The sequence below is a fragment of the Anoplophora glabripennis genome, unplaced genomic scaffold (assembly GCF_000390285.2).
Source record: "Anoplophora glabripennis isolate ALB-LARVAE unplaced genomic scaffold, Agla_2.0 scaffold116, whole genome shotgun sequence".
Taxonomy (NCBI): domain Eukaryota; kingdom Metazoa; phylum Arthropoda; class Insecta; order Coleoptera; family Cerambycidae; genus Anoplophora; species Anoplophora glabripennis.
Window position 1 is genome coordinate 804,781 of NW_019416290.1, and position 23,731 is coordinate 828,511.

The 23,731-nt window shown below is 37.0% G+C and overlaps 4 protein-coding genes across 8 annotated transcripts in view; 2 read left to right on the forward strand and 2 right to left on the reverse strand.

Moving 5' to 3' along the window:
- LOC111693207 (gustatory receptor 68a-like) overlaps positions 1-3,390 on the reverse strand; it is a 49,151-nt gene extending 45,761 nt beyond the window's left edge. Inside the window, exon 1 of the mRNA XM_023457456.1 lies at positions 3,202-3,390. Within this exon, the coding sequence (XP_023313224.1) occupies positions 3,202-3,390 (189 nt within the window). The remainder of the gene's footprint in view (positions 1-3,201) is intronic.
- Positions 3,391-10,278: 6,888 nt separating this feature from the next.
- On the reverse strand, positions 10,279-11,065 carry LOC108906524 (inosine triphosphate pyrophosphatase). The gene has a single exon (XM_018709805.1). The coding sequence runs from the start codon at positions 10,957-10,959 to the stop codon at positions 10,393-10,395; it is 567 nt and encodes a 188-aa protein (XP_018565321.1). The 5' UTR covers positions 10,960-11,065; the 3' UTR covers positions 10,279-10,392.
- Positions 11,066-13,082: 2,017 nt separating this feature from the next.
- Positions 13,083-15,181, forward strand: LOC108906522 (WD40 repeat-containing protein SMU1). The gene is made up of 10 exons (XM_018709802.2): positions 13,083-13,108; positions 13,161-13,227; positions 13,280-13,423; positions 13,478-13,592; positions 13,644-14,062; positions 14,121-14,344; positions 14,397-14,498; positions 14,547-14,730; positions 14,785-14,937; positions 14,993-15,181. Exons 1-10 carry the CDS (start codon positions 13,083-13,085, stop codon positions 15,089-15,091), a joined length of 1,533 nt encoding a protein of 510 aa, XP_018565318.1. The 3' UTR covers positions 15,092-15,181.
- Positions 15,182-15,400: 219 nt separating this feature from the next.
- Positions 15,401-23,731, forward strand: part of LOC108906534 (protein PRRC2A) — a 28,470-nt gene continuing 20,139 nt past the window's right edge. For 4 of the 5 annotated variants that reach the window (XM_018709833.1, XM_018709834.1, XM_018709837.1 and 1 more), the window contains exons 1-6: positions 15,401-15,574; positions 16,124-16,270; positions 17,752-18,126; positions 18,561-18,935; positions 18,998-19,245; positions 19,304-21,444. In XM_018709833.1, coding sequence (XP_018565349.1) covers positions 16,178-16,270; positions 17,752-18,126; positions 18,561-18,935; positions 18,998-19,245; positions 19,304-21,444 — 3,232 coding nt within the window. In that variant the 5' untranslated portion in view covers positions 15,401-15,574; positions 16,124-16,177. The remainder of the gene's footprint in view (positions 15,575-16,123; positions 16,271-17,751; positions 18,127-18,560; positions 18,936-18,997; positions 19,246-19,303; positions 21,445-23,731) is intronic. The other variant, XM_018709835.1, reaches the window with a different exon arrangement.

Below are 23,731 nucleotides of genomic sequence, written 5' to 3' on the forward strand. Positions count from 1 at the left end.
AGCTGTCTGAGAGTCACTTTTCGCTAAAATTGATGGTTTTCCCTGCAAAGTGAAAAAACTGTTTTCCTCACTTATTTGTTTAAATAGAAAAGTTAGCTAATAAAAGTTTTTGACTCACGAGACGAGAGATGTCTTGTATTATGTTCCTTTAGACAATTTTACAATAATATAGCGGATAGGACTTTTTTCGAGTTTCTCTTTTATTTTCGCTAATTTTCCTGGTGTATTTAGAACGAAAAGTAGTAGAGTCCGATAAAAGCATCGGGTTAAGACGCCAGACGAACAAGAAAACAAAAAAAAAATATTGTTAAGAAATTGCATCTTCTTTTTACACTTTTCTGTTTAGATACGTAGCATATATTCCAAAAAATTTCTACACACAGAAACACGAAGTAACATAATAATATAATTTCCATCGGAAGACTTTTTTAATAACTAAATTGTTAATTTTGTTTAAACCTTTGTAGGGGAAAAATATTTCTTTGAAAACGAATAAGTCTTTGAAAATATTATATTATTATATTAGTTGTATGCGAAGTGTTTTAATTTTTATTAAAAGGTATTTTTGTTGAATGTCCGTTTACATTTAAAAAAATTTTGAACGTTAGAAAGATAATGTTAGTATATATTTTAATCTTTGATCAATAAAAATATTTTACTATGGGTAAGTATGGTACTTTATATTATTCTAGTCTTTGAATCAACCAAAAATAATAGCAATAATAGCAATTGTAATTTTTTTAGATTCGTTCATCTTGTATTTTAATTTTATGCTACAGCTATTTAATAATAAGCGATTTAATAAAAAAAGTGCGAGGTATCTACTAGAAAAATGAGAAATACAAAGAAAAAAAATGCATACTTAATATTAATCAATACCCAAGTACAAAATCTCATTTTATTTGTGAATCCTAGCATCTGTTTTTTCATTTTTCATTTACTCATGACAAAATCATTGTTACCAATTATTGTTGCTGTATCGACAAACTAAAATGTAATGGTATTGCAGATGGGATATTTTTGTACCAATTTACTAAACATTACTCTGCTAATGTAGTACCATTAAAATTAAAACGTATAAGAGCGTGCTCCTAATCGCTCAATTGCCATTTTCCACTTTCAAAGTAATTGTTGTATGAGGAATCAATCATAATGTAATTACTTTAAAATGTACCTTGTACCTCCTCCCGTTAGGAGATCAATCTACCTGAGCCCCTAACCAACCTACACTAATGCAAAAAAATTAGAGTGTCAAAAGAATTTCCGAAATTTTTCCGCGATTTTTGACGGACCGTATTTAGGTGAAAAATGGTCGTATCGGGAATTAAAAAAAAGCATTTTGAAGCTCCAAGATTCTAGTTTTTAGTTCTGTCGGTGGAAATTTTTTGAGAGCAAGGTTATGATACAATTCTAAGAAATAGCGCGACATAAAAAATTTTGCAATTTTTTTTTTATTTTATTTAGTCCACGGACATAGAAAAACATTTTCTTTAGCTAAGCCATTGAATGGACCAGATAACTTGTTTATTTAGCTTCAATTTCCTTTATTTTAAATTTCGATACGACCATTTTCCATGGAAATATCGGACTTTTAATGGAAAAGGATCCTTTTGTCTTCAATCATCAATATCTCGGCGACAAATGGTCGTACTGGAATAAATTTTTTATAATATGCTGCCGCAACTTTTCGAAAAAAATATTTTTTTCTTCTTTTAAAAATTAAAAGGAAAAAAAGGGTAAATTTTGTTTTTTTACAAAATTGACGGCTAAATTAGAAATATTCACGAAATGACTGTTACAGTTCGATATACCCAGAAGAACCCTGTGAAGTTTCATCTCGATCTAGCGAACCGTTTCTTTGTTTCAAACAGTTAAACTTTTGAAAAAACTTAAAGGGTGACGTTTTTTGAGCTTAAACACTTCATAATCATAATTAAAATGAAAAAAAAATTTGTTGTGGTTTTCTCACATTTTTACCGTAAGTAACGTTTAAATCGGTGAAAAAAAAAAAAAATTCGAAAAAATTTTCGAATCCGTTTGTGATGACGTTGACTACATCTTCACGAATGGTCTCCTCCTGTCTTCCAATGAGTACGGTGTAGAGTCTGTCGGGCATGTCCTCCTCAATTAAAATAATGGGGTCCACCTAACGCTTCCGGCCGGTTATTATACCCGAAGTTGACATCATTTTCGTTATTTTAAATGAACCACCCTGTATATTATTGCAATTTTTGGATTCTACGTCGATTTTTAGGTGAACTTTCATAAAGGTTTCCTATTCTTAAAGTTAACCGTTTTTGGTATATTTCATTTTCTCCAAAAATAAAATTAAAAAGCACTGCCTAATTCAAAAAGATGTGTATTTTACAATAATAAAGTTAGAGCGATAAAATTTATAGGAGACATAACTAAAAGTCTAAACTTCCCCGCATATTTTCAAGATGACTTAATTTTATACATGGTGATAGACATTTAATGCCGAATTTAGTCAATTTTAAACCATCTTGACTTATTTTTTTAAATGGAACACCCTGTATATTCCCGGGCAACGTGATGCACAATTTTGTTCTCTTTCGAATGGTATAATGGTTCCCTATACCTATCTCTTCTGGTTTTCAAGGTATTTAAAGAATGGAAAACGTTATCATTTATTCAAATGCTGACATTCTAAATTTATTATTTATTCATGGAGAGTGTCACAAGATAATAAATGGGACTTGCAGGGTATTTAATGAGATATATCCTCATCTACCACTAATGAGTAGACACATTTTATGAAGAATTTTAAGAAATCAATTAGAACATGATCGAATTTCTGCACATAGAATTTTGCCAAAGCCTGAATTATCAGTTCGTGCTGCTGAACAGGATTTAGGCATTTCAAAAACCTCCATCCAAAAGATTTTGAAAACTAATGGTTGGCATCCGTTTAAATTCAATTTTGTACCTTAAGTTTATCCCGGGGATGCTGAAAGACGAACCCATTGCCAGTTCTGTTAAATGATTTTAACGCAAACACAAGAAGATCCAGAGTTTTTAGGCAAAATCATTTGGACAGATGAGTCAAAATTTAGTAACGAAAACACTATTGCCCAAATTTTCAAAACTAAAATAGAAGTAGTCTCTAAAATATGTCAAATGTTTCGTCACATTGGTTCCCCTGTATATCCTTACAAAGGATTAAAAGAAAATTGTACTCACCACTGACTGAACCAGAAACCAGATGCTGAGGGCAATGTCAGAACTCAGAACATCCTCTTGCCCTTGCCAGGTGACAGCTTCTATTAGGCAGCAGAGTATGTCCACAACTAAGTTGAAGCTCAGGAGCAACACGGGCCAACCACACAAATTGTTCAATGCGTCTATGAAGTCGTCTATCTGTAAATACATTTTCTGCACCTCCTTCAGCGTACTTCTTAAATGTACGTTGGCTTCGTAGCACCTATTAAGCAGTTGACGTACGCAAACGTACTTGTACTTAGCCAAACCAACCGTATAAACGACCATGAAAGCTATCAGGAAAATAAAGTAACGGAGTACGTAACTTGACGCATAATATGGAACTATCGCAAGATCGTATTCTATGTCCGCAACAAGAAACCACAACAAACCAACGAGCAAAGACAGATTTTCTAATATGAATATGACTTTAGCATATTTAACAACATGAACTTGCATCGTTACTTCAGGAACTAGTTCCATATGGGAGGATCCTAACTCCCTGCACAATTTTTCCCATACGTGCATATTTCCAAAAGCTACTCTTAAAATCGTTACCAAGATCGTAATCAGTGATGACATGTCATCCAGAACTTCTAAACCTTCCTCTATCGAAAACACGTCATCATAAACTATAGAGTGCCGAGCATACGTGAGCTTTAGACTAGCACATGTCAACAGAAGAGCTAGGATTGAAGTGTACCATTTGAATATCACCTTACGGACCAATCTACTCTCGCTGAAGCTGTACCACGGGGCTATGCCGAAAACGGACGAAAATAACACTAATTTCCTGAAGAAAGAAGTTGAATTGCGTCTTGATATGGTAATCATTGTATTACTCGCGTCCGCAACACACTGAAACGTATTGAGATGGCAACTACAGTTTGTTTGTATCCGTTTATTTAATCTTCATCGACATTACATGATTATCACTTTGTTTATTAAACTGTCGCCTCCAAATATCGATCGCCGTTCAGGGTATTAGGGGTTTAAAAAGTTGTTACTTTTATGGGGAATTTAATTCTAAAACTTTTCTTACTCTTGTTAGTTTTCAAAAAAACTTTGTCGTTTTCAATAAAAACAGGAATAACTAATATACGTATTTGTAGCTGTTATTTAAAATCATCGAAAATCAAAGGTTGGCTATGAATTTAGACGTCAAACATGATGACGATCAAGAAAAAATGTTGTTTAATTTTAGTAATTCCTTGCCGAGTGTTTTGAAAATGGCCGGGAAGTTTCCATTTAGCGAACAAGCTGACATGCTATTAGTGTTAGGTTTCTGTGAAGGAAACTACAGAAGTGTTGAAGAATATCGGAGAAGATTTCCAAATTGTGTAATCCTCCATATAGAAACATTTTCCAATGTTGAAAAACGGTCTCGAGACAGCCAAGTTTTTCAGTAACACTCGAGAACATGCTTATTGCAATCAGGGCACAAGACGCAGAACTTTCTTTGAATGCAATTGAAGATGACCCTCATATTAGTACTAGAATTCTATCTCGACGAACTAGTGTATCGCAAACTGCTGTGCACCGAGTGATCAGACGTAATCTACTACACCCATATCATAGCCAAAAAGTGCAAGAATTGTTACCGAATGATTTGGTTAAACGAGTGAATTTCTATTAGTTTATTTTACAACAAGGCATTAATTTCCAAAGCAAATTCTCTTTACTGATGAAGCTTGTTTCACCAGCAGAGCTATTACAAAATTCGGTCCAGTTATTTTACTGAATCGACTAAATGGCGAAACTTATTTTAGAATTTCTCCAAAACACTCTCCCGGATCTATTTCGCGAGGTGCCACTTCAACTCAGACTGGAACATTGGTTTCTGCATGATGGAGCACCCCCTCATTTTAGTAACATTTTTAGAGACTTTTTAAACCAGTATCCAAAAAAATGGATTGGAAGAGGAAATAATTGCCCACAAATCTGGCCTCCACGATCACCAGACCTCAACAAATGTGACTTTTTTCTTTGGGGAACGTTAAAAGAATTTCTGCATCCTCACCAGTCGAGCAGAATTGTGGAATCGCATTACGGATAAATTCACGTTCATTAGAAACAATCAGCAGTTATTGAATAGAGACTTCAATTTTCGACGGAGAATAAATTTATGCTTGAGAGAAAACGGTAATAATTTCTGAACAATTTCTATAACTTATCAGTGCAAATTGTATGCTATTTCTGTTGTTTAAGATGTTTGTTTTTTATTAAATTATTCCTATTCCAACTTTTTTTCCTAATCGTCAAGTTTGACGTTTAACCCGTAGCCAACTTTTAAATTTTCGATGATTTTAAATAACAGCTGCAATACTTATTATTAGTTATTCATTTTTTTGTTGAAAACGACAAAGTTTTTTGAAAACTGACAGGAGTAAGACAAATTTTAGAATTTAATTCCCTATAAAATATAGTAATAATTTTTTAAGTCCCTAATACCCTGTATATTATTTCTACAATTAAAATCATTAAAGTGTTTGCTTATAATATAAAGATAAGTAAAAAAAACTGTCTAATATACTGTCTCCGAAACACACAACCATTGTCGTTTCAAAGAATTATAAAAAATATAGACGTTCGAAGTACTATGTTTGAATTAAAGCAAAAACAAAATATGTTTGAACTTGTGGAAGGAGGAGATTTACTTACCGCTGATCCAATTCCATATATACCATTTGTAGCAATCATTTTTGGATTATTCATTTGGTAGTAGGTACGGTCCCATTCAAATTGGCATCCTATTGCAAACGCAAAAAAGATTTGAATTTGCACAAGTAGATTAAAAAAGAGTACTAGCAATCTCCAACCAAACAACGTATTAAAAATGTCTACTAGTTCGTCCATGCACATATACAACTTTTTTAGTTTTCTAATTCTTGGTAGGACGTTACCAATAAAGACTTCCCGAGGGTTGAGTTCAAGTAAACCACATGTCGCCTTAAATTTAGATCTAATTCCGAAGAGAATATGAAAAATTGGGTATGCGACGATAAAGTAGAAGTAGCGAAATATGTACATCGATATGTAATATAAAGCAAACGTGTTTTTATAAAAAACGTCGAAAAAGATGGCGGTTAAAAATACTAGGTTGCCTAAAATAAATACCATGCTGGTGTTAGGAAATGTCGCACTGGTTGCTTTGCTGATTATGCGGATTTTCTTTAAGAACTCTTCCCACATCTGCCTTTTACTGAATAATCCCAACACTGTAACTGTTATGGAACCTAAACCTCCTACGTCGTTTAATATTTCCAAAACGACCCATTCTGAATTGGCGGTATGATGTCTCAATCGAAGACAAAGAAGAGTTAAACTTAACGTTGTCACTGCAATCACTAACACCGCACAATAAACCTTAAATATTATCGGAGTGAGCAGTTTGATTTTCTTGAGGTCATACAAAGGCAACACACCAAGCACCGACAGAAAAATTGCCACAGGTTTTGGGAAAATTGAAACATTCTGTTGGAACTCCATGTCGTCAAACAGACGCGGCTCACGCCTCGACTAGAAACAGACGAATGGATTGGCTTTTAGCTAATGGATTGTATTGAAAATATCATTACGGTAATGCCACGTCATATAAGGCACTGTATATTGGATTGGTCTTTAAAAAATCTATTAGAACCTTACTGCTTCAAAACTTTAAAAAATAATTACCTATAACCTATTGCGATATTTGCCATGAATTTAAGTACATATTCATAAAATTAATATTTTGTACCCTGTATATGATTCCATTAATCTTGTAAGGTTACAACATTGCATTTTGCAGTATACATGCACATGAATTCATGTTATTTAAGGAAATAGAATTTATTGCACAGTAAATCTTAACATGATCACATTTAAGTCTTCTGTAAAGTCATTGATGAATATTAAAAACAACTGCGGCCGGAGCACCGAACCTTGAGGCACTCCAGATGTTTCGTTTAACTTTTTTAAAACAAAGCCGGTATGTGTTCTATTATTCAAATATGTAGTTAATAAACAGGGACAACCCAACATATTATTACGATTGTAAACGTATAAAGCTAATTGATATTCCAGGAAACAAGTCATTATACTTACCAATGAGTGAAGGACAAACAATATGGAGATTTTCACTTATAATTTCTACCAAAGTGCTAAGTATATACAGGGATGGCCAGAAGTACGGAATAAAATTCATATCTTTTGAATGAGTTAATTTTTTTTAAAACGCCGAAACACGATAACTGATTTTGATTTTTTCCCATCTTTCGGTTATCTATCTTTTGGGACGAGGACAATTTTTTTATTAAATCGAAAGTCGATATTTACGAACAAACCGATATGTGTCTCAAAATTCGCGCAACTTCTCAACAGGAACATCAATTCTATACCGTGATCAAGAATTGGACGCTTCGACAAGCTCTTTAAAAGGTATTCTCACGAAAAATTAGCATCTTCATGTTTACAAAGCTCAGTTGACTCAAGGACTGAAGCCTACTGATCACACAAAGCAAAGACAGTTCGTTGAATGGATTGTGGACCAACAAATCAAAAATTATAAGATCGACGAATTATCAGACTTTCAGAAATATTGAAAAACGTCTTCGAGAAACTGGCCAGTTTAAAATTAACCGAGATAATGCCGGACGTTCTCGTCAAACCTGCAGTAGATTCAAATGTAATGACATTGCAGGGGGGATATGTTTGTATTCAGTAGGATGCACTTAACATATCAATATTAGTTTAAAAGCCTGCTAACACAACCATCCATTAAGTATCATTTGTTAAGAAAGAAAAATGTCAATAACTGTATAAAAACAGTTATTTATAAATTATAAATATTACAACTTAAAATTCGTAAAATTCGAGCATCCCTTAAAACAGCTATTTCGTATATTGAGTTGCATAACAATTAGTTTTCATTCGATTACTGCATTGAACTATAGAGTTCTATGGTGAAATCTGTATAATAGTTTGTTTTTTGTTTGTCTGGTTATTCCTGTCATTTGGGGTTTGTTTCTGTGAGACTGTGAGCTGTGATTTGGTAGTGATGGGCATAATTAGGGTTACCAGACGTCCGGATTAATCCGGACATATCCGGGTTTTTACTACGTCCGGGTGGATCCGGGCGGATTTTTCATTAATGTCCGGATTTTAAGTTCATAAACATCAAATAATGCAAAATACAAAATAATAAACTAGTTTTAAAAAATGTAGTTATTTAACCGTTTGAGTGCTAAGCAGCAATTTTGCGCTTCTTCTGTTTCGCTCGAAAAGTACCAGCAGCCCTCTAGGCCCCGCGGTGTCAGTGTGTACAATGTGCCAATCGCTTGGGTAATCTGGCATGCGCGGCAGCGGTAGGCCTAGGCAGCGGGATTTCGGGGAATCACCGATACATTTATTTACATTATTTTCCGAATATTTATGGTTACGTTACGCAGTTTGCGACTTTCGCTGATTACACATCGTTTTAAACGTTTTACAATAGTTTTTCGTAATGCCGAAACGCAAATGTACTTATTCGGATGAAATGTTCCGGTTGTATCCTTCCTTTAAGAAAGGAAAGACAACTAGCGAAGTAATTTGCAATGTTTGCAATTGTTCAATATCAATTGCCCATAAAGGCAAGCTTGATATTGAGACCCATATAAAAAAGGATAAGCACAATCAAATGTTAAAAGCTCAAGCGGGAACTTCTGGGCTTCAAAATTCAATACTTAAAAAACTGGCTCAAACCATTTGAAGAATTCCAATGTTTTAAATGGACGAGCCTAAATATAAATATTACCACGTGTGATTGGGACAGTGACGTTGTGCCCTCATTACTATATTTAATATCAAAAGGAGTTGAAATAGATGACACTAAATTTTTTGATGAATTTTGTAATTTAAAAAAATATATATCAGAAAATTTTGATTCCGATGACCACAATCTGCCTACTCACGAAAAATGGGCAAAATATTTTAATGCAAGTATATCTGAAGAAATTTTTTCACAGTTACTAAAAGCAGCCGAATTTCTTTTTGCCATCCAATCTCACAATGCCAATGTGGAAAGAATATTTTCACTTATTGCAGCCCAGTGGACCAAAGAAATAGGCTGCTTTTATCTTCGGTAAAAGGCATACTCATGACTACATATAATTTAAAGAATATGAGCTGTTCCGAGTTTTATGATTTTGTACTTTTACCAGAAAATTTAACTTTTTTAAATAAAATACAAAGCAGTGAAAAGTACTTGTAAGTGTGTTGTAACTTGTTTTACTTTCTAAGTTTGAATAAAAAATGTATTTTTTGCTCGTTTTATTAGTAAAATGAAAATGGTATAATGATAACCATCATAAATCAGTAGATAATGTGAAAATTGTTACTTTGCTAAAAAAAAAATATGACGGTCGAATTTTGTCCGGATTTTCTTAAAGGCTTGTCCTGGGTGGACAAGTTTTCATCTGGTAACCCTAGGCATAATCGACCAATTTTGATAATCGAGTTATCGGTAATCGAGTACTTCTAATAATCGAGTGATCACTCGAGATACGAGATATTGGTCGTTTTCATGTTTGTATTAGTCATATATTACTTATAAGCGTAGCTAAAAAAAAAAAAAAAGCTCACGCACTTCAAAACCTAACCACTTTTTCGTTTTATTCTAAAAAAAATCAGTGACTATTTGCAGTATGCACTGACATTTTGAGGTGCAACCGTAGGGTAATAATCACTCGAGTGGTGGGAGTAAACATCTCGAGATATCTCGAGTGATCTCAATAATCGAGTACCACTCGATTTTTCACTCGAAATCTCCCATCACTAATCTCAATGATCGAGTACCACTCGATTTTTCACTCGAAATCTCCCATCACTAATTTGGGGTATTGTTTGTATATTTACATTGTTTACAACTGTGTACTAATACTACTAATAAATTTGCAGTTAATGCAGTTTGTAGAAGCCCGATTTCATTATTATCACATAATATTTCTAGTAAAAAATTGCTTCTCTGTGAAGTTTAAGTAAATATTATATAAACTTTCTAAATGTTTTGTCAAATAGTTTAACCTAAAAGAAAAACAAAACTAGAAACAATTCTATATTTTGCGAAACAAATAAAACTACAATACCTTACATATTTTGTTCATACTTATAAATTAGGTATATACATAACCCTATAATATCAAATTGTGGCTAAAATTAACTCGTTTGTAAAAAATAACTCCTGAGTAAATCCAACGCCTTGTACCTATGCGATATTTTATTCTTCTCTGCCTTGGGCATCTCGGCATACGTAACTTCGTACCCAACAGGCTGAAAGCACGGATCCCATCCGAAATCTCTGGGTCCTCGAGGATTAACAATCCGTCCGTCCGTCTTACCTTGGAATAAAATTACTTCGTCATTTTCACCTCCCGGGTGATAGGCAAACGTACAAACGGCTTGAGCTGACTTATCATCGAACCCCTCTAACAGTTTTGGTAAACCCTCCGGGCCCAATTTCTCCAAAAACCACTTTATGTAAGGTCCTGGCAAACCCTTAAGAGCATCAAAGCATAAAGCCGTGTCTTCTACGAATACAGGTCCCCGTACCTGTCTGTGAGCTTCTTTCGCTTTTAGTACTGATATTTCGTTTATTTCGCCTTGTAATTCAGGTAGATCCAGCTTTTTGCTAACGAGTTGTCTTGGGAAGTCAGCACCTAAGATTTGTATAACTTCCTCTAACTTCTTGGCATTGCCCGTTACAAATATGATCGGTTTCGACATTTTCTTTACGAATAATTTATATTTCTTTAAATTATAAAGTATTTACAATTGTATTTTAATATCTATAAACACAACACACACACACACACATAAACCTTTTAAATATTGAGGTTAATTTACTATCATCTTTCATCTGTCAGTTTGGTGGTAATGATTGCCACTGATGGCAGCACTAACACACTAGCACTCTCGTACTCCATGCATAATAGGCAAATTTTGGCTAGCGTAATTTAAAAAAGGTGTCTTGTATAATGACGTCAGTAATGAGAATGGTAGCGAACTTCATACAAGTCATAAGTATATGTAAATATTAACGTACTTACCATTGACTGGAATAGATAGCAGCCGTTAACAATTCTAACCTTCATGTTTACTATGTAGACTTCATCTCGCCAAGTAAAAGCACTCTGTGCGCCTTGCACCAAAGCGGATAATATATGTAACACCAAATCAGAAAATAGAAATACCAGGGGCCACCCAAACAACATGTTAAAAATTTCTACAACTTCATCCACATCCGTGTATAATCTTCTTATATTCTTGAGTCGTGTAATAAGGTAATTATTGGTATTATCACACGTTCTAGACAATTCGTTAAGATACATGAACTTGCGTCTGATTGAGTAGGCTATGTTGATAATCGAAAATGATATTAGAAAATCAAAGTAGATAATTATGAAATTTGCTGCGTAGTACGGGGCGATTTCATTTCCTTTGTCGACGACAAAATATTCGAAGCAGTGCAGGGCCATTAAATAAATATTTCCTGTGATAAATATAACCATTGAGGGTTTCTTAGTGACGAGTATATTTCTGTTGTACATGTTTTCCCAAGTCTTCATATTCCAAAAAGCTGCTCCTAAAACGATTACTAATACATCGGCTAGTGATACTAGTTCAAGTAAAATATCTATAATTACTTCCGGTGAACCCAAGTCAATTTTAAGTAAATGAGATCTGATGTAAAGCAGTCCCAAAGTCAGTGACATCAATAGGACAACTATAGTGGTTGAATAGATTCTGAATGCTGTTATGTAAATGAGCCTATGTTCGTTGAAGTCGTACCATGGCACTATACCAAAGGACGACAAGAAGTACGTTAACTTTATGGTGAAAGAGTTATGATTTTGTCGAGGTATGGAAATCATATTTTATATTCTTCACCGTAGAGAATTCACACACTTACTACTCCATGTTCCTCATTTCAAATTACAGTAATATATAAATTAGAAACACTCACTTCATTGAATTATATAAATGTAAACAATTCAATTTATTTATTGGATATTCGGCAATTACTTAATGGTTTACTTGTGTTCAGAGAAAGCAACGTAATACGTTCATATTAGAAATTAAAAAAGCAATTTCCATTACATTAATCTTGACTACGTAACATTAACTAAAGGTCGATAAATAAAAATTGTTACAGTAAATATTTCATTATTACTTTGCGGCTCCATAACTAATTAACTGAACAATTACCTATTTGTTCACTGTTTTATTTGAATAAATATGTATATAATTTTAACCGCTTATTCTTTATTATTCTTGAAAATTCAATACAAATTAACTCCGACCCTTATCTAAACAACTTAACGTCTCAAAAAAATTCAATTCAAAATAATAGATTTAATAAAAATATAAATACCTGACCTAAACCTAACTTGACTTGCATAAATCGTTGTTTTCCAAAATTTCGTGCTTACTATTATTTGTAAAGGTGCAATTTAAATTTATTCTATTTGGGAAAAAAACTTGTTTCTGACACATCGAAATGGTTTGTATGCTGTGGTTACTGGCGCCTGTAAAATTGAGTTACGTATCTCTTTCTAATGAATGAAGTTGTCATAGGTTGGTCGTTGACAATTTAGTAATTTTGTCTTTGTCACTAAATGTGATGAATTTGGTTGGTTTTTGGTTTTTGGCACATACTTCTATCCTATAGAAGTATGTGGTTTTTGGTACTTTTGTGCTGATCTGATTTTGTTTAGCGTTTTGAGGTTGTGTATGATTAAATTTCTAACATATAAATATAATGCTGTATCTTTACTGATGCTTTTTAAGCAAATTGTATTTTCTTGATCCTTTGTCTTATTTCTGTAAGTACTTGAGGATACTTCGTTATGTCTATTGAGATCGAATCGGCAGAGTAGGTACCAACTAACCTAACTTTTCCATTTTATAAACAATTAAATTTTCAGCGTTATTCGTCTAATACAACAATATTTAAAGGAATCAAACCTATTCAGGACTCTACATACATTACAGGTAATGATTTTGATAAATACTTTGATTTACTTTTTTTATAACGTAATTTCAGGAAGAAACTGGAGTAACGCTAAATACCGTGGACAGCGTAGATGGTTTCTGTGCTGACATAAACAATGGTCACTGGGACACTGTCCTTAAAGCCATACAAAGCTTAAAATTACCTGATAAGAAACTGATTGATTTATACGAACAGGTTCTATGAAAGGTCTCTTATGTTGTAATTATCTCTAACGGTGAATCGTTTCAGATTGTTTTAGAGCTTATTGAGTTGCGAGAACTGGGAGCGGCACGATCCCTGCTGAGACAAACCGATCCTATGATAATGCTGAAACAGAATGAACCGGAAAGGTACATCCATTTGGGTAAGTTTATAAACTTGAGAGAAACCAGACACCACTGCTAAATTTTTGCAGAAAACTTATTGGCTAGGTCTTATTTCGATCCGCGGGAGGCCTACCCAGACGGCAGCAGCAAGGAGAAGCGCCGCGCAGCCATAGCGCACGCTTTATCCGGGGAAGTTTCCGTCGTACCCTCGTCCCGTTTGCTCGCTTTGCTGGGTCAGGCTCTAAAGTGGCAGCAGCATCAGGGACTGTTGCCGCCTGGGACCACTATCGATTTGTTCCGGGGCAAAGCGGCCGTCCGCGAACAAGAAGACGAGACTTTTCCCACGCAAATGGCGAAACAGATCAAGTTCGGGCAGAAGTCTCATGTGGAATGCGCGAGGTTCTCGCCAGACGGGCAGTATCTCGTCACCGGGAGCGTCGATGGTATTGTAGAGGTGTGGAACTTCACCACGGGCAAGATTAGGAAGGATCTGAAGTATCAGGCGCAGGTAGGTGGTCACGTAATCCAGAAAACGTTTATATACGCTGGCGTTTCACAATTTCAAGGAAAACTTCATGATGATGGAGCACGCCGTGCTGTGCATGGCCTTTTCCAGGGACAGCGAGATGCTGGTGACCGGCTCCCAAGCCGGTCGCGTCAAAGTGTGGCGTATAAGCTCGGGGCAGTGCCTGAGGAAGATCGAGAAGGCGCACTCCAAGGGCATAACCTGCCTGCAGTTCTCCAGGGACAACAGTCAGGTCCTGAGCGCCTCCTTTGACTACTCGATACGGTAGGCGACGTTTACCCCTCGATAATCCCTTACTCACTTCTGTCGTTGCTAGGATACACGGGCTGAAGTCTGGCAAGACCCTCAAGGAGTTCAGGGGGCACACTTCCTTCGTGAACGAGGTGATATTCACGCAGGACGGGCATAACATATTGAGGTAATTCCCCGGTTTTGAACGAACCAAAGTTAAAAGTTGTCTTTGCAGCGCGTCGTCGGACAGCAGCGTAAAAGTTTGGAGCATAAAAACGACGGAGTGCGTCAACACGTTCAAGTCCCTCGGGGCGGGGGACACCTCAGTGAACAACATCCACAATTTCGCCAAAAACCCCGAGCACTTCGTCGTGTGCAATCGAAGCAACACCGTCGTCATTATAAACTTACAGGGACAGGTGCGATGAGCAGCGACGTAGCACTGGACTTGGAATTAATTGTGTTATTTTCAGATCGTGAGGTCGTTCGCTAGCGGGAAGCGAGAAGGGGGCGATTTCGTGTGTTCTACGGTGTCTCCGAGGGGCGACTGGATATATTGCGTAGGGGAAGACATGGTTCTGTACTGCTTTTCCACGAATTCGGGGAAATTGGAACGAACCTTGAATGTACTTGCGGTATAACACCCGTAGTGTCCTTTAATCGTCAGTTTTCACGTTTCAGATTCACGAGAAGGACGTAATTGGAATAGCGCATCATCCACATCAAAATTTGATATGTTCGTACAGCGAGGACGGTTTAGTCAGGCTTTGGAAGCCTTAAAAACAATTTTTTTTATGATTTCACGATTTAAATGAAGTAATTTTATTGTGGTTCAATCCTTGATAGAAATAAATAACAGAGTACCTTTAAGGGTTTGGTTTATATGAAATAAAAATACAAATTCGAAGAAATTTACTGTTTCAGGAAAATACAGCACTTTATAACCATCGCACTTAGGCAACATATTATTTTGAACTGTGTATAACTGGTTGCATAAACTGTGAATATACAATATTTACAATTTCGTTTTTACCGACAACTGTCAATGTCGCTTGAGTTCACAAACCGTAGATGTCGCCAGTGCGGCTCGTGACGTTCTTTTATTGATTGCAATTTCTGTAGTCGGCGAACGCCATTTTGACTTAAGTGTAAAAAGATTGTATAGTGAGAAGAGTATTGAAAATCTGTGTGCATCCGTCCTAGTTGGAATTCGAACGAGTTAATTTCTTGTTATTTATTGTTAACCCATCTGGACGGACCAAGGTGCGTACGTATTTCCCTGTTACAACTATAATAAATTGTATTTCGCAATTCAATGTTTTCGTTTGTCTGCCGACCGAACGAATTTGTGAACCGTTATGTCGGATACTTTTTTGTGTTTGCCAAGTGGTTGTGAGTGATGTTAGGCTGGTCGGTGAAGTTTTAAGACGGTCGCGATTCGAGAAGCCGAAAGCTTTGTTTGAAGATTTCCCAGATCTCTGGCTGGCCTTTAATTTAAGTGATGCTTACGTAGTTTACTTTTGCAATTATATTTCGTGAAACGTTACTGTTCGCTTAGTTTGGAGGACTCTCTATTGTTCACATCTCGTTTAGTCTAAGGTCATTTTCCGCTTTTTTTTTCGAATTTACCGTTTAGTTCTCTTGACTTAATTATCTATGCTTTCAAACAATGAAAAAAATACATCTTCCCGTATAGTTTGTATTACAACGTACTAATCTTGAATAAATAATTCCAGGAAATTATATTTTAGTGCTTTGTTGTGAGTTATTGGTGGTTTGTGTTTACATAACATGATTTCTGTGTTTTTTTAGGAAAAGGGTTCGTTCATTGGGTCCTGTGGATCTAAATGGTTGCATGCAGACAGCATGTCTACTTTGTCAGGGCAAGCCTCCAAGGGGGAGAAGACGAAACCGAAATTTCAGTCATTGGATATAAATAGTTTGTACAGAGTCAGCAGGGTAAGTGTTTATAATAATGTTTCTATTCATAGCTTTGTTTGTTTTTCTTTACAAATTGTTAACTCCAGAAAGCCCCTTCCTTGCATTAAAATTTTAGCATTTAAGAGTGATAGTAATGTCAGGGTTGTTAGCAGTTTCAATGACAGCTGTCAAAAAAGTGACAAATTGCTTTCATTTGTATCTTTCATTCATGATGTCAAATTCGAGTATATATTTTTTCGGGGAACTTAAATTTGTTATTTTCTAGAATAACCTGATAAAATTCTTGTGAAACAAATATATTTGCTGACTAATAATAATAATGATCTTATCAAAGATCTTGATTTCAAATAATAGGAGACGGTAATTGTTGCTTTGTTTATTATTTTTTTTATACGTTTCATTGCAGGAACGGTATCCCACCTTGTGAAAGTTTTAATTAGTAATCTCTAATATCCTTTTCCTTTGTGTGTGATAAACATTGTAAGAACCTCGAGAAATATATCAAGACTGCTTATTTATGTGTTCAATTAATATTTTTGTGTATTCGCTGTTACAGTACAATAACTCGGGGATTTGTTAAATTCATGTTTTCGTAAAATCACAAAGAAACCAAAAATTATTGACCGTAAAATTGTTTAGCAAAAAGTTGTACTAAATTCAATTTCATGAGATATTTTCTATTATAATCGATGAATTAGCACTTTTTGACCAAATCTGAGGTAATAAACAGTGAATAAAAAATGTATTATTAATATTAGCTTAAACATCCATTCAATACGCAGCTTTGTTGAATTTTTGAATCGTTAATTTAAGCTTTTTTGTGTGACCATTTTGTAACGTGTTATATTTTTACGTTTTGTATTTTTTTTTCGATATTACAACTTTTGAAGGAAGTTCTAACAAAAAAAATAGGATTACATTACACGTACATGCTGATTACTTAGATCGGATCAGGATTTTTATCCGAAACCAGGAAAATTGTTAACAATCTTTATTTTATCAGTTTAGATAAATTTGAAATGAACTGTTTACATAGACGACAAAAATAAATTCAGTCTCGTGTGATTCACACAATTATACATTTGAGTAAAAAGCGTTTAATTCTGGTACTACGTTTCAAAGACAATGCGGTAAACGATAAACATCAAATCATCCGTTAATTACCGTTATAACCATCTGCAGGTATCAAGTTATTATCTCGACTATTTGTGGCTTCCTACTTCCGTTGGAAACATTGTTTGTAGCTTGCGCGTGCCAAATTAAGACGAGCTGACGTGCAATTTTGCTGTACAGCTCATTATGGATTCCATTCGAATTCTGAGCGGAATGTTAATAAGCATATTAATTTTGCACGAGTCACATTATCAGATCTTGATATTGTTTTCCTCTCAACTCTTCTAATTTAAATATAACCTTCGCACGTTTCTTGTACAGTGTCCGCGGTATAATATGTTGAAGATTTTTTACCTGCTCCTTGTACGTACTTCGGTCTCTTCCAGGGTGAAAATCTAGAGAAGCAGCAGCAGAAGAGTTCGTCGATCTACATTAAACATGGTATGCAATCACTGGGAAAGGTACCGAACGCACGCCGGGCACCAGCCAACCTACCGTCTCTGAAGGCAGAACACAGCGGAACAGACGCAGCCGTACCCCTAGTACCCCCGGGCGCGCCAGGATGGGGCAAGCAAGACCCCTCGACGACCGCCGTCCCGCAACAGCAACAGCCCGTCGCGCCGACCTCCCAGATGCCAAACGCCCCCAACCCCTCGGCCATCCCCCAGAACGCCACCCAGCAGCCCGCGCCGCAGATCAGCCCGCACCAGGCCGCGATCGCCCTGCCAGTTACGACCACCATTCCGCCACACGGCAAACAGGTAGGTCCGGGTTGATAGGGATTTGTTTTTTTTTTCCTATTTTTTACTTTTTTTATTCGTTTTTTTTTTATAAGTCAAGACTATGGAAAAAATATATGGAGTGTTCATTATAAATGTTATTTTTTTAAAATTTCTTGGAAAATTTTTGTTTGAATGATTTTTGTGGATAAAAAACTTAAAATTACGAAAACAATAGCGAATCTAAAGCTTTTCTGGAAGTATTTAATTTTCAATATTAATTTTTTAATTTTTTTTAATAATAGTCGTTCGTCATTTTTGTTGAATCATTTATTGTTTTTTTAATGCTTTTGTTTTTATTTTTTCTTTATTTTTTTTTCTTTGAATGATTATTTTGTTAATCCTGGGGGGGGCGCGCGACTCTTCGGTATCTTCCGCATCTCTTAAGGGCTAACCCCTTTCTCTTGGCCCCGCAGTTGACGCCTTCTGTTCAGCCTGCGCCCACAGACAAGCTGTGGAGTTCGGTAATGAGCTGCCAAGACGCCCCCCACCCGCCCCTCTATCAGAGTCCCCAATTCCAGCACGAGTTCCCCAGCCTGTCATCTGGCGATGGCGGCCCCACACGCACTGGTTCCGATGCTCCGTACCCTTCCGGGCTAAGCCTCAGGCCGCAGACGGAGGGCTCCTGGACGCAGGGCGGGCAGAGGCCCGGAACGGAAGCCGCCGGCCCCCCGAGATCGAGCTCGGTCCCCCCGGGTGCCCCTCCGCAGCTCTCGGCCCAGGCCGGCCTGCCGCCGCCGCAACAGCAGCAGCAGTTCCCGCCCCAGATCCGCGGGGTCATGCCTTCGTTTGTGAGTAGATCGAGTGTCCGGCGGAAATAAAAAAAAAAACTTTTATTCTCCTTGCTTTTCAGATGTACAAAGGTAGCAACTTCCAGCAGGGAAGCGGAATCGGTATTCAGAATCAGAACACACCGTCTCCGGTCAACGGACGAGGCGGGGCGGCACGCCCCGCGGATAACCGTCCGCCGAGACTGGCAGACAGAGACAGGGAAGTCGAGGATATCGTCCCCAGGCCCATTATAAAAGACGAGGAGCTGACCCGCATGGCGGAGATCGGCAAGGACATGGGATGGGCGGATTCGGACGAAATCGACTACAAGTAAGCCTCGCGTCTTACGAAAAATTTCAACGAATGTTATATTTTCGTTTCTTTGCAGCCAGAAACTAGCGTTCAGCGACGACGAGTCAGACAGACCGTTAGCGAGGAGGGACGCGAAGAAAAACCAGCAGCAAATGAGGGAGAACCGAGAATCGGACAAGAGCGACGGCCACCCGAACGACATCCAACGCCAGTGGAGCGGCTCCCGCTCCAGCAGGGGCAGGTCCTCCGAGGAGGAGGACATCTGGTCGCAGAGACGCAGCCAGGCGACGAAAGAGATGGAAATCGTCGTGCAACGCGCCAAGCAACGGAAGGAAGAGGAGGAGAAACGTTTCAATCAGGAACGCAGGCAGGGCGCCGCCAAGAAACTGATGGAGCTCGAGGAGAAGATCCAGAAGCGCGATAGGGACAACCAGGAGGGCGTCGGCACCATCAACCCCTCCACCGTGCCGCCCAAACCGATAAATCACGTCGACATACCCCTGCCGGAGTTCCAGAAGGAGAAGGAACGCGACCGAGACAACAGATCGCGCACCCCCAACGAGCTGAGCGACGGGAAGAACCAGCCGGGCGGCAGCTCGTTCAAACACCTGACGCAGATCGAGGGCAAGAACTTCCCGCGGAAGCACCAGAAGCAGTCGGAGCAGCGGGACAGGGAGAGGAACGTGAGGGAGAACGGCGCGAGCTTCTCGAAACAGTTCCAGAACGACCTGCCGCCGCGGTTCCTCAAACACCAGCGCAACAACAGCAACTCGGGCCCGCAGGGCCAGGGGCAGTTCCACCAGTTCGACGGGCGTTGGGCGCCGGGGCAGGTCCCCCCGAAACCGCAGCAGCCCGGCAGGAACGCGAGACAGGACAGTCCCGACACCGAACGGAACGTCGACGACTACCCGAGGCAAAATCCCGAGGACGGTTATCGCGGTCAGCACCACGCGCCGCCAGAAACGGCGCAGAAACCGCAGGACGGGCGGTACGACGACTTACAAGACGTCCGTCACCAGCCGTACGACCAGCAGTACAGCCTCAGAGAACGGGAGGAGGACAAGCGGCAGAAGGACAAAGAGGACGCCCAGCGTCACCCGAACTACGACCAGCAGTACAACCGCAGGGAACGCGACGACGAGAAATGGCACAAGGAGAAGAAACAGGAGAGCGACGACTGGGGAGAGAAACGGGACAAGCCCCGAGACGAGAAACCGCTGGACCGCTACGACCGGCTGGAGCGGGAGCGTCCTCAGAGACCAGACAGCCGGGACTCGCGTTCCACGCGGCATTCACGCGACTCGGAACCCAGGGACTACATGAGTTCCTGGTCCGAGTCGGTCTACGAACCGCCGTACGAGGAGAAGTCGCGGGACCACCCGAGAGACGACAGACGAGCGGTGCCGGGACCCATAACTAAAGATCGCATCGAAGCGGACGACATGAGGAACGAAAAGAGGAACCTCACCCAGTTGAAACGCGGCCAGCCCGTCGTCGTCAAATCGGAGATGAAAAAAGACGAGAAAGAGGAGTCCGACGGAAAGAAAGATTCGCAAGCGTTCGGGACTTGGGCCGACTCGATCCCGCCCGCTTTGGAGGAGTCCGAGCACAAATTCGAGGAAGAAAAAAAACTCGACCCGAAACAGTTCGGGGAACAGACCAAGAAACCCGACAAGCTCGACGATTACAAAGAGAGGAACCGCGGCAGGCAGCACTCGGGCAACAAAGGCTGGGGCCCCAGCTGGCAGAAGCGGCCCCCGAGCCGCGGGCACAAGTCCGGAAGACAGGCGCACGACTACCACGGGACGGACTCTGACGCGTCGATGGACGAGCACCCCGCCGACAAGAACGATCAGAAGGGGGATATGAGGTCGGAGCCGCGCGACCGTAGGAGTCCCAAGCTGTCGAAGGACGAGAAGAACCGCGACAAGCAGGAGAAAGGCTTGGGCGATCAGAGGAAGCAGGACAAGCCGGAGAAAAAGGAGAATTACGTGCCCCGCGGCGAGCCCTCGAGACACGGGCGGGGCGGCGGGAATTTCCGCAGCGGTCGTATGGGCGGATTGGGGAAGAGGATCGACGGGTACGGTCCGCCGCCTTCCAAGAGTCCCTTCGGCCATCACGACGACAAGGAGAAGAAGGTCGCGGAAGAGAGCGCCGTGGAGAGTCCTCTGCCGGTGGAGGATAAGACCAAGCTGAATCAGCAGGCTTTGACGGCAGGTTAGTGCAATAATATGGTAATTAATTATGTGCCGGGGAAACTTTCGAGAAATTTTTGGCGGGCTGCTAATGCATTTCGTCTTGCTTCACCGTAAATTAAAACAATTCTATTCAGTCACAGAAGCCAATTTGACCACTCGTACTGTAGGTTATTTTTTAATGATATAAATTTATTTTTTTTTTGAATTTTTTTATGCTACAGATTTTTCAGTTGAAAAAATTAAAAATTAGAAAAAAGAAAAATTGTAGTAATACTAACGTATTGAAATATTTATTTAAATAAAGTTAGAAGCATTTTTTTACAGATTTTTTTTATTAGTATGCACCGGACTTAATTGTTCAAAAATTAAAAATTTCAAAATTAAGTAACAAAAATTACGGTAACGGATAAATCATTAAAAACTACAAAATTATAAAAATACATCCTTAAATTAATATAAATTTCACAAATGTTAGAAAATGAAAATAATTTTTCCATATTTTCAAATTAAAAAAATTCTAAATCATCAAAAAAGCAGCAATACGAATATGCAAAAAAATTTTGAATTTGTACAAAATATTTCAAAATCGAAGAAATTTAAAAAAAAAAAATTAATAAAATGGTTGCGAACATTTTGTTTGCACTTTCTTTATATATTAATCTTGAATATGGAAAAAAAAAATCTGTATTTTCAACTTAAAAAAATTCAAAATCGTCAAAAATGCAGCAATACGAATATGCAAAAAAAATGTTGATTTTCTTGGACAAAATATTTCAAAAAAAAAACTAAAACAATGGTTGCGAACATTTTTTTGCACTTTTTTTATTTATTAATTTTGAATATGAAAAAAAAATTTCCGTATTTTCAAATTAAAAAAATTTAAAATCATCAAAAAAGCAGTAATACGAATATGCAAAAGTGTTGCTTTTCTTGTACAAAATATTTCAAAATCGAAATTTCAAAATAAATAAATAAAAAAAAATTATTGCCAACATTTTCTTGCACTTTTTTTATATATTAATCTTGAATATGCAAATATAAAAAATTTCCGTATTCAAATTAAAAAAATTCAAAATCATCAAAAGAGCAGCATTATGAATATGCAAAAAAATTTTGGATTTCTTGTACAAAATATTTCAAAAATAAAAAATGGTTGTGAACATTTTTTTACACTTTTTTATATATTATCTTGAATATGAGAAACATTTTTCCGTATTTTCAAATTAAAGTATTCAAAATCTCAATAAAAAAGCAGCAATACGAATATGCAAAATCATATTCAAAAAAAATTTTTTTCTTGTACAAAATATTTCAAAAACTAAAAAATTTCATAAAAAATAATAAAATATGAAAATACATCCTTAAAAAGATATAAATTTCAAAAAAATCTTAGAAAATGAAAACATTTTTTCCAAATTTTCAAAGTAAAAAATTAAAAATCTCAGCAAGAAAGCATCAATACAAATCTGTACGCAAAATCATATTCAAAAAAATTTTGGTTTTGTACAAAATATTTCAAAAACAAAAAATTCATTAAAAAAAATAGAAAAATTGTAATGCAAAAAATAAATAATTTATTTAAATAACAAAATTCTTACGAACATTTTTTTACACTTTTTTATTATTAGTATTCACGACAATTGGTCAAAAATTAAGAATTTCAAAATAAAGTAAAAAAAATTGAAGGAGTATATAAATCATTAAAAATTTATTAAAAAATAATAAAATATGAAAATACATCCTTAAAAAATTATAAATTTCAAAAATGTCAGAAAAAGTAAAAAATTTTCCGAATTTTCAAATTAAAAAATTCAAAATCAACAAAAAAACAGCAGTACGAATATGCAAAAAAAAAATGGATTTCTTGTACAAAATATTTCAAAATCAAAGAAATTTCAACAAAAAATAAAAAAAATGGGTGAACATTTTTTTGCACTTTTTTTTATATATTATCTTGAATATGAAAATAATTTTTCCAGATTTTTTCTTGTACAAAATTCAAAAATAAAAAATTTCATAAAAAAAATAGAAAAATTGTACTTTTTTATTAGTATTCACTGGACTTTTAATTGTTCAAAAATTAAGAAATAAAGTAACAAAAATTGCAGCAATTATAAATCATTAAAAAAGTAGTGATATGAAAATACATTCTTAAAAAAATATTCAAAATCTTAGAAAATGAAAAAATTTTTTCCGAATTTTCAAATTAAAAAATTCTAAATCAACAAAAAAGCATCGATACAAATATATATATATATATATATATAATCAAATTCCCTTTTACCCTTAGGTGTCGGGAGCATCGA